This window comes from Furipterus horrens, unplaced genomic scaffold (assembly GCF_987537825.1).
Source record: "Furipterus horrens unplaced genomic scaffold, mFurHor1.1.pri manual_scaffold_1, whole genome shotgun sequence".
Lineage (NCBI taxonomy): Eukaryota > Metazoa > Chordata > Mammalia > Chiroptera > Furipteridae > Furipterus > Furipterus horrens.
The window spans coordinates 10,860,114-10,871,397 of NW_028327171.1; the positions used below are offsets into that span (position 1 = coordinate 10,860,114).

The following is an 11,284-nucleotide window of genomic DNA, read 5'->3' on the forward strand; positions in this document are numbered from 1 at the left end:
GGGACAAGCAGCTGGGTGGCAGGTGCCAGGCCAGCCTCCCAGTACCTGTGCCTTAAAATAAGGGGGGAAATCACACACACACTCCTACAAGATCAATACTACAGAATACAGTTATATGTAAAAATTAGAAATAGCCTATCTATGACTAGAAAATGGTGAGTTTTGACAGAACCACATAAATAATATGCTGTTATTTAAAAATGCTTATAAAGAGTTCATCATACAAGGAAATGTTCATAATACAATTTTAAGTGAAAATTCATACAAAATTATACCTAGAACATAATCTCAAAATGTGCAAAACATAAACACAGGAAAGGATAGAAATAAAACTGAGAAAAGAAAAAAGAAATGCAAAACAGTTTTTCAATCTATGAAATAAATCTGCATCTACCTCTATACCTTCGGGTCCCGTGTGATCCTGGCACTTTATACAAGATTGCTTAGTATACAACTCACAATACAAACATGTAACATGATTGTTAATGGCATATCCCACCATTCTTAAAAAGCAAAGTCCCAGATCAAGTATAACAATGTATAGAAATTACAAAAGAATAAGTCTCCCCTCCCTGCATATCCCACCCCCAACCCAACAACTAATTACAGACAGTGGTGTGCAGGGCACTCTGGGAAACATGGGACTTCACCTGGTCAGTCCCCGGGATCACTTCAAACACACTCAGCTGGCTCCGCGTCTCCCGCATGTACCGCTCTTTCTCAGGACACATGTCAGGGCACGTCCCAACAAAAGTCTGTGCTTTGTCCAGGTCGGTTCTTTTCACCCGAGCTAAATGACATCAAGTAAATAGTAAGAGCACACCACACAGTTACTAAGAATTCAGAGAAATGCATTTTCATAATGATACAAGGAAAAATAAAAACAAACATCAAACATATCACAAAATAAAAATATTTTAAAAATACTGCGCCTCAGGGAAAGAAGAGCATGACCTATCACGCCAGGGGCAGGGCATCAAGGCCTGTAAAGACCTCGAAGGCCTTCTTGCCTCTCCAGACGAGTCTCTTCACTGCACACCACAGGCAGGGGGTGCACAGGGTGTTTGGGGCGCCTATAATGATCTCAATAATAAACACTCATGCTGAAGTATGTGTGTTCAAAAAACAATTTGTTAAATGTAAATATTCAAAATATATTATATCATTATTCTAAAACTTACAGTTTTTCCTATTTTTAATGTAACAGGAATCACATAATGGAAGTTACCTGGTCCTGACATTAACAGATCACTATTATTATCCACAGAATTAAAATAGTTACAAGAGTACCTTTTAAATAAAATGGAAAGAAGAACTTCACAACTCAAAATATATACATCTATTTTTATTTGGAAAATTCCAGTACCTAGGAATAATTTATTTGGAATACAAAAACCATCATGTCAGTGATATAATTTATGTTGGCAGCTTTATAACAGTACGGAGGAGGCACTGGAATTATTCCACTGATTGCAATACGAGGAAAATCCTGCAGCTAAAATTTAATTTAAAAAGACTTTGCAAAGAGCACATATGACTTTTCCTTTTATTTTTTTCACAGCACAAAGTTTTAATGTTAATAGAGTACTTAGTTTTGGCTGGTTTGGCTCAGTGGATTGAGCGTCGGCCTGCGAGCTAAGTGTCGCTGGTTCGATCTTCCAGTCAGGGCACATCAGAGAAGGAAAACTCTGATTCCAAAAAACCTCCGCTGCCTTGCGGCATACCTCTTTAGGGGAAAGGCTAAGGGAGTAAACCCCGACAGAAAATCCGGAGCCGGAGTCCCTAAGGCGGTTTGACGTTGTAGTCAACACCGGCAACTCCTGCGGCGCACCTGAAGCCAAGCTGTATTGACTCCGTCTTTCCCTTGGACCCTTCAGCTGCGAAGAGAGGGCGGGTCTGCTGCATGGGCAACAGCAGACCCTCCATATCACCCTGCCCAGGCTCTGTAGCTTCAGCTTCATTGGAGAGGACACTCCAGCGTCATCGCAAGATGTCGATTCAACACGGGAGGAGGCAGATACCGTGTCACTCCCGAGTCGGACTGCACAGCCATTCTCGGCGGTGCAGATAGACTCTTAAGAAGCTACACCATCGTCTCTCGAGACGGACGGCTGCCATACATACATACTTACTTTTGGAATAGGTAATACATTCACACGGTTCAAGAATCCAAAGACATAACAACATCCAAGATAGAACACATCTTCACACCTCACTCCCTCTCTTGACAATCAGTGTGAGCAGATCCTTTCACATCTCCCATGACTTTTTATGCTCACATAAAGCAAATACGCTTACATATGAACACACACACACTGTCTCCCTTCTTTGTCCACAAGTGGTAGCCTACTACAGACCTCCTGCAACATGCTTTCCTCACTTCACTATAGATCTTGGTGAATTTCCACAAAGAAGCCACAGTCTTCTATTAAACTGCTTACAATTTCACTGCGTGGACAACCAGTGTCCAATCTCCGCCGTCACTAACAACCTTATGTATGACTCACACAGACACACACACGTGCACACACAGCATTTGTGGGACAGACTCCCTGGACATGGAATTCTGAGTCAAAGACATGAGTTTTCCTATGTCTCCGAGATCCCACCCACCCTCCTCCGCAGGAGAGTGAGTTCCCAGCCTGCCCTAGGATGCAGCATGTCCATGCGGTGTCATCTGAATCTCTCACTGTGTGATGGGGTGAGCATCTTCCCACATATTTAAGAGCCAACTCAGGATACTTCCTTTTTCCCCTCCTCATGTTTCCACCTTCTTTGGTCTTTTTCATACTGATGTGCACAGGACTTTCTCTAAGTTACACTCTTCCCCTGGTTGACATTTCTTAGTTTTACTTGTGATTTCTGTCAAACAAAATTTTTGCTTTTTTTCCATGTGCTTTCTAAAGGTCTAAAACTGCCCTTTAAGTTAAGCACGAATCAATGATTTGTACACTTTCCTCCAAAACTAAAACCAAAAACATATCTATACTCACTGCCTCTGGAGACGAGCGAACAACAAAGATGGCCTGAGGCTCGTCAGAGGCCCTGAGACTCAGCAGCAGCAGAGCCCAAGCTCGTGCTGGGCCCCTCCCTCGCGGCTCCCGAGAAGACCTTGTCACTACTTGACAGGGCTCTCTGGCCCCCCGCAGGGGCAGCCGCCCTACCTTGCCGCATGACTCTGTCCCTCTGGTCCAGCAGGCGGTACTTGTCCTCCGAGGTCTCGGCCACAGTGCCTATTAGCGCGCTGAGGGAGGACACACACAACCCAGAGCCCTCAGAGCCCTCAGAGCCCGAGTCAAACGAGTCTCCCTCAAATGCGTGGGCCTTCAGCAGACATGGCTTCTTCACCGGAGAGCTGAAAGAAAGCAACACTTTAGGGCCCCCTGCCCAACCGGCTCCTGTGCCATTCCCACCTCCAAACACTGCCCTTATCTTCCAAGACATTCTGCTCCTCGGAAGCTGATAAACTACGAGCACTATATGAGCTGAGCCCTGACAGTGCCAGTGATGAGCACAAAGGTGTTACATGTGGGGGACAGACAGGCGTGGGGAGACGTGGGAAGCAGACGGGCTTGGTCTAAAAGACTCTGACCGCTGTGCGGAGCCGCCCCTGCTGGGCCCTGAGCCGGCAGGTTGTCTCCCAGGCCTGCTCTGAATCCCACCCCCCGGGGGATTTTAAAGATAGAACAGAAATACAAAGTGGCTTTTAAGGAAGAGAGAACCTGCTCTGTTTTTCTCTGTCAAGCCTCAAATCCTTGTCAGTAAAATGTGAAGAACAGAACAATTAAGTAAGAGGAAATGTTTTTGACCTTGTGTAACATACCTGGATGTTTCAACCCTGTATTGATCTGCATTTCCCTTTCACTCCCTGCCATTTGGGGAAGGGCTGCACATTTTCCTTAAGTACTTCCCCGTGTGGCAAGTGGATAAAAACCCTGGCTAATAAAGAAATGGGGCGATTTTCCACTAGAGAATACCCACTCCCTTCCTTTCTCAGATGGAGAGTTTCTGAGTAGTTTCTTCATCCACTCCGAGGGACCCAGAGTCTCTCTGTTACATATATTATTCACCATGATTTTTAAATTTTGAAATAGTTTATGCTTCTTTTAAAATAAGATGAGTCCATTTAAACAGCTACAATGAATATTTATATTTTTAGCTCAAAGAAATAAAATTCAGCCTGAAAAAAAAACCACTCTGCCACCATGAGGAAGTATCATGCCTATATGTTTTCATATATGACCCCATTTCAGTAGAAGGATGTACAATACTAGAAAAAGCTGGGCATTCTCTCTCAGCTTCCCCATTTTCCAGCTGGCTCCCAGAATTCTGTGAACTTGAAAGTCAAAGAAGATATAAGGATTGAGAAAGGAAAAAGCAAAACCTAATCAGCAACTAAATCATTAATAGAAAAACAGAAAGTGAGGAAAACAATACTTTGGCCAAAATGGGTGAAGGATTAAACAGAAGCCCTGTGGAAGCAGGCCTGCTGTGAAAGAGAAGGTGGGAACTCGAAGAAAAGTGGGAAGGAGAAAAAGGGAGGAGGAGGAGTGTTTCAGAATGGATACTCCCATACAGACAGCGCCCCGCCCCCTCCAGCACACACCGTGGCTACCCAGTTATAACACAGCCTCACCGTGACAAGCTGCACCTACAAAAAGCCATGCTGGAAACTGCTAGCGTGGGCGTTAGGAATACATGGTTATTATGGCCAGTTAGGGGTTTTCAGGTAAAAGGGGCCGCTTACACATTTAGATGTCAGTTAGAACTGATGACAGCAACTGTATATGTGGGACCCAGTCAGATGACTGAGGAGCCCCAGGGCCTCTTCAGGGCCCTGGCAAGTGGCTCTCAATGTCAACTGTCCTACATTCGTCCCCACCACATCCTCCTCTCTTCCTCCCCCTCCCAGTCATCCCTTAGCCCCTACTCAGGTGTCAGTGTATCACCCCACATCCTGTCATGCTTCAGCATGACTGCCGTGAAGTCCCTCCTTTTTTCTGCCAGTAGAAGGCAAAGAACCCACACGCCATGTCAAATACAGTCATAGGAAGGGCCACCCGCACCTTTTATTCACGAGGCTGCCAGCTGCAGCCCTCCCCAGGGGCTTGCCAAGAGGGGAGTGCTGAAAGGGTGTGTCCTCTGTGCCCTGGCCAGCTTCACCCTCACCTGCTTTCTTCTCCTTGAGGGAAAACAGTTTCTTGTTGGAACCTGAGGATGTAAGAGTCCAAACAGAGTTTATGATCTCACATGTCATCTGACAATGGATTTTTTTTTTTTTTTTTTTGCGTAAGTAAAGTTCTCCTAATTGTTACAGGAGATTACAAAGGAGCCCAAGGAAACACTATGAGACACAAGGATCCACTCGGAGCCAGCCCCCTACTGGTCTTGGGGAAGGGCTCCCTCTCAAAGATTAAAGGGCCCTGCACACCAAGCATTAGAGACCATGCAAAGAATAGCTGAAAACTCACTTGTTTTCTCCTTGTGCCAAAAGATAGCCACGTCTTCGTGCAAACTTTTCCCCTTCTTCCTGGCCAGGGCTGCAGAAGCCTGGAAAACAGGCCACAACAAAAAGTATAAGGCATCAGGAGGGCACAGGAAATGAGATTCAACACTAAATGCATCAGCAAAAGTTCATGCAACAGAGCAACACCTCCACCTGCTGGAAGTCTGACCACACTGTCGGCTCCAGCCGTGGTCCAGCAGGCTGACACTCTGCAGTCCTCACATCTGGTATTTACTCTTCTTTTTGAAATTAATGACTTTCCTGTAATAGAACCCATAACCTTGGCCTCCTTGGCATTTGGTAAAATTCTCACCATCTGGTAACAGATACAATGGAAAAGTACAGCCGAGTCACACACACAAAAGAAAGCTGCAGAATGATACACACAGGATAAAATTTATCACAACACACACACAAAACCAAGGACTTGGTAGTATACCTATAGATAGACCCATGAAAATGTATAGAAAAATATGCACCACACCAGTAACTGTACTTATTCCTGGGTAACAGAAAAGATGGGGGTGATCAAAGACCTCAGCTTTGTTTGTAGCAATGAATTGCTTAAAATGACAATGTATTTATTAGGGTTCAGCTTGAAAAAGCACATTGCAATAGCCAAAAAATAACTTTAAAAAATGAGAAATAATTACCATATGGCCCAGCAATTCCACCCTGAGTATATAGCCAACAGAACTGCAAGAGAGATTTGCACATCACACTGAGGGCAGCATTATTCAAAAGTCAAAAGGTGAAAACAATCAATCTGTGTCCATCAACTGATAAATAAACGAAATGTGATCTATTCATACAATGGGATATTATTCAACCATGAAAAGGAATGAAGTACAGCAACATGAATAAACCTTAAAAATGCTATGCTAACTGAGAAAAGCCAGAACAAAACTGTATGATTCTATTTATTTGCAGTATCTAGAATAGGCAAACTCATAGAGACAGAAAATAGATTAGAGGTCACCAGGGCCTGGGGGGGCGGGGGGAGTAAGAGGAGTTATCGCTTAATGGTTATCGAGTTTCTGTTTGGGATGATGCAAAAGTTCTGGACAGTGGTGATGGTTGCACTACACTGAATGTAATTAATGGCACCGAATTGGGGGAAAAAATCAATAGGAAGGAATAACAAAAGCCCTAAAATTGTGTATATATTTTGGCACAGAACTTCCACTCTCAGAAATTTAAACAAAGGATATAAACTAATCAGAAATATATGCACAAAAATGCCCACAAGTACAACACTGGTCAAGTAAGTCAACAGGATAGAATGCCATGTAGCATTTAACAATGCCATTCTAATGATATGGCAGGTGGGTGCCATATCTTAAGACTCCATCAACCTGGCTAACACTGTTTGGCCTATGCTGGAGATCCCTTGAGTCTCTGTCCCACCCAACTTGAAGCTGTTAACAGTAGCTTTACCATACGAATGGCTGGTCTTGGCTCATAACTTCCTAAATCCTTTCAAAAAAGCAAAATTTGGCCTCACTAAGCCCCCAGTAACCCCCCACACACACCTCTTGCTAAGTGGCCCCAGCCTAGTTTCACAGCTTCACTTTGCCTGGGAATCTCCAAGCCCAACACAAGTACTAGGTCCAGCAGATCACTCTCTATAGTCAAGTAGGGTGGCCCTGGGCAAAACACAGGTGGTGGTTGATCCTGGCTTGCACCACCCAGGGAACCCCTGGGCCAGCACACTCATTAGACAGCTACAGACCACGTCGGAGCACCATTGCTCTGCCCCTGCACAGCTGACTCGCCACGGAGGGCAGAGGGTGGTCAGTGGTCACAGCCAGTCCTTGCTGCTGACTGGCTTGGGCAAGCCCCTCCCATTGACCTGCCAACAGAAATCAAGGTTCATCTACAAGAGGGTGTACTCAGCACACACAAAGGGCACACCTCGAGTAGCCAGCTTGGGTGATAGGGGAGGCTGTGACACTGGACCCTACAGGACACCTATTACATCAGGCCCCACTACCAAGACAGGGAGTCATAGCAGCTCTACCCAATAAAGAGAAACAAACACAGGGAGGCTGCCAAAATGAGGAGACAAAGAAACAGGGCCCAACTGAAAGAACAGATCAAAACTCCAGAAAAAGAACTAAACAAAATGGAGATAAGCAATCCTACAGATGCAGAGTTCAATACACTGGTTTAAGGATGCTCAAGGAACTTAGTAAGGACCTCAACAGCATAAAAAAGGTCCAGTCAGAAACAAAGGATATGCTAATTGAAATAAAAAAGAATTTACAGGGAAACAACAGTAGGTGAAGGAAGCCAAGAATCGAATCAATGATTTGGAACATGAGGAAGCAACCAAAAACCAATCAGAACAATGAGAAGAAAAACAAATCCCAAAAAAACGAGAGTACTACAAGCAGCCTCTGGGACAACTTCAAGGGTTCCAACATTCACATCATAGGGGTGCCAGAGGAGAAGAGAAAGAGCGAGATATTGGAAATCTATTTGAAAAAAGTAATGAAAGAATACTTCCCTAATTTGGTGAAGGAAATACACATGCAAGTCCAGGAAGGAGAGTCCCAAACAAGATGGATGCAAAGAGGACCACACCAAGACACATCATAATTAAAATTCCAAAAGTTAAAAGATACGGAGAGAATCTTAAAAGCAGCAAGAGATGTTAGTTACCTAAGGGGAGTTCACACAAGACTGTCAGCTGATTTCTCAAAAGAAACTTGGCAGGCTAGAAAGGATTGGCAAGAAATATCCGAAGTTATGAAAAGTGGGACCAACAGCCAAGATGGCTCTACCCAGCAAAGCTATCATTTAGAACAGAAAGGCAGATAAAGAACTTCCCAGACAAGAAAAAACTAAAGGGATTCATCATCAACAAACTGTTATTATATGAAATGTTAAAGAAGATCAAAACTGAACAATAAGATGGCAATGAATACATGCCTATCAACAATTGAATCTAAAAAGCAAACTAAGCAAACAAGGACAGAGACAGAATCATGATTACACAGAGCATTTTGATGGATGCCAGATGGTAGGATGTGGGGGAACGGGTGAAGAGGGGAGGGGATTAAGTAGTCAATATAGGTAGTTACCAAATAGCCATGGGATATAAAGTACAGTACAGGAAATAGAGCAGCCAAAGAACTTATACACATGACCCATGGACATAACAATGGTGTGGGGATTGCCTGAGGGAAAGAGGGGTGATTGGTGGACGAGGGTAAAGGAGGAAAAATTGGGACAACTGTAATAGCATAATTAATGAAATATAATTTAAAAAAATAAAGTTAGGGTATAAACCAAACATAAGTAGCTATCTCTAGAGAATGGAATTATAAGGGGATTGCACTTTTTCTGTATTGTTAGAATGTTTACAGCAATCATGTACTATGACCACATAAAACAAAACAAAACAAAACAGAACTCAAGTTTGGAAAAGTGCTGTGTAGTTACAGAGCCACTTCTATGCAATCCAGAGGAATCTGATTTCATGGGACTCACCATTGCATTCAGTAGGGGCTGCAATCTTTCACTACTGACTCCAGTTATGAAATAAAGTGTTATTCTAGCCCCTCCAAGGTAAGAACAAAATATAGCTAGTACTCTCCTACGTTCTAACAAGCAAATAACTGATAGATTAAAAAAACAGGTTTCGAAGAGAACATTCACTCCAACTTTTTCACTTTAAAACCTGTTTTTCTCACTCACATAAATTCAGTCAGGAGTACTCACATGATCAAAGAAATACACCACTGCAAGCTTTTTGTTGCGCCTGGTGTAGATGCGCTGTACTTTAGCGATTTTGCCAAAATGGTTCTCCAGAACAGTCCTGTTGTTGAGATAGTCAGGAACGTTCTTGCACTGGATCGCTGTGACTTCAGCTGGAGAGAGGCCTCCAAGGCTGTCTGTGCTCTCACTTCTTTTTCTTTTACTCTGACGCCCAGGAGCTCCTCTTAGGAAATCTAGGGGATCAGAGAATGGGCAAAGAACTGTAGGAGATGTAATGTTTTCAAATAGAAGGCACCAACTACGTAAGGGCAAAGAAATTTCCATGGATGTGAGACCTGCTCCAAGATCCTATGATATGCTAATATCCCTAATATTTACAGGGGACTTGCCATAAAAATCAAGCTAACACCCAGGGAAATTTATCAAGAACTTACCAGTAGGATTTACTGTATGTTGTACATGAATAGAGCTCACCTTCCTTTTTATCTCTACTTTCAGTTTCTTCCTCTTTACTCACACCTGGAAGCCGAGAAGGTGCCAGAACAGACTGACTCCCTCCTGGGATGGCCATGTGGTTATTTTCCCCAGACTCAGCACAGCCCATTTCCTTTCTAGATTCCTTGTTGACCAGACGACTTAGATTGATTTCTTTATTGCTTCTGAAGACATCCTGTATTGTCCGACCAAACAGAGTGCCTCCCCTGGGCCGATTGAGGCGGACAGGCCGCTTATCGGGAGGATGATCACCCCTGGACAGAGGGTCCGAGTCCTCCACTGCATCGTGGCCATGTCTCCTTGGGGAGTGGTCCTGATCGTCCTTCCTTTTCAGTCCTTTCTTCATGAGGCTGGGAAGAGGCTCCACCTGGGAAACAGCTTCACATCCTTGTCTGCCACCTGTTTTGCTAACTGAGAAGGGTTCCCCCAAAGATCCTGAAGATGTGGGGAAGCTAGTGAAGCTACTATTAAGACTTCCAAATAGTGGTTTAGTGCCTCTCTTCTCTTCCTCATTTTGGTTTGATAAAGCAGAGGTAAAAGGTGATGATGAATTACTACTATCAACTGGTTTCGAAAAGGTAAAATTTGACTTAGTAGCTGAACTTGTCACCTGATTAAAAGAAAATGGGGCCAGTCCTCCAGATCCACTACTAACTGGTTGGGAAAATTTGAAAAATCCAGAAGTAATCTGGCTTTGAGCTTTCTCTGGCTCAGAGTCAGCTCCCAGTATTGGTCTGAACACCGAATTTTCCAGAGGTTTAAAGCTGAATTCTGTTTTCCCAAAACCAGAGCTTGCTACTTCTCCAGTTTCTGGTCCAAAAGTAGAAGTACTTGGAAAAGCCCCAAGGTTGGGTGATTTAAAGATAAATCCTGGGTTTCCAGGCACACATGAACTTGAAGGCCCAGAGGTAGCTACAAAGGCCGGAGTGTGTTCAAGTCCAGAGAAGAGTCCAACATTTGAGGTTTGAGAAAATCCTAATGTTTGCGCTGAAGAATTACCTACTCCAGAAGATGTTGGAAAGCTAGGTACTTGTGAAAATCCTGAGCTTTTCCCAGATAATGTATTATTTTGTCCAAAAAGAGAAGGCTGACCAAATCGAAATGGTGGTTTGGTCTGAAATGCTCCTATGGAACTACTGGAAGATGACGAAAAAACACTAGGCTGCTGTCCACTGAAAGGGTTAGTAGGGTTCATCTTCTGACCCAGTTATTGAAAGGTAATAAATACTCCGTGTACAAAGCAGTCCTCTTCCTTAAACAGTCTGTCAAACTAAGGAGATCCCTTTCATCTTCACATAAACTGAAAGACAAAAATTCAGATCATCAGAGCTACGTGCTGCTGGAAGACTACGAAAAGAATTTTTAGTCACATGTGACACAAATTATCTAAAGGGGGTCAAAGTAAAGGGCCAAGTATTCTTATTTTCTGAGAGCCAGTGGGCTTTTTTTTTTTTTTTTTTTCGGAATATAGGGTGGAGAGTGGCACGAATAAATAACTTTGTACAGGTCAAATCATTTTACTAAGTTGATAAAACTCACTACCAACCTCAAATGTTCACA

General features: G+C 43.5%; 1 protein-coding gene across 1 annotated transcript in view; it reads right to left on the bottom strand.

Annotated features, from left to right (window-relative positions):
- Positions 1-11,019, bottom strand: part of LOC150020665 (germinal-center associated nuclear protein-like) — a 46,348-nt gene extending 35,329 nt beyond the window's left edge. The window contains exons 1-6 of the mRNA XM_090272449.1: positions 9,704-11,019; positions 9,233-9,462; positions 5,472-5,550; positions 5,067-5,211; positions 3,165-3,355; positions 651-790 (exon numbers count right to left, since the gene is read on the bottom strand). Coding sequence (XP_090128575.1) covers positions 651-790; positions 3,165-3,355; positions 5,067-5,211; positions 5,472-5,550; positions 9,233-9,462; positions 9,704-10,919 — 2,001 coding nt within the window. The 5' untranslated portion in view covers positions 10,920-11,019. The remainder of the gene's footprint in view (positions 1-650; positions 791-3,164; positions 3,356-5,066; positions 5,212-5,471; positions 5,551-9,232; positions 9,463-9,703) is intronic.
- Between the last annotated feature and the right edge of the window lie 265 nt (positions 11,020-11,284).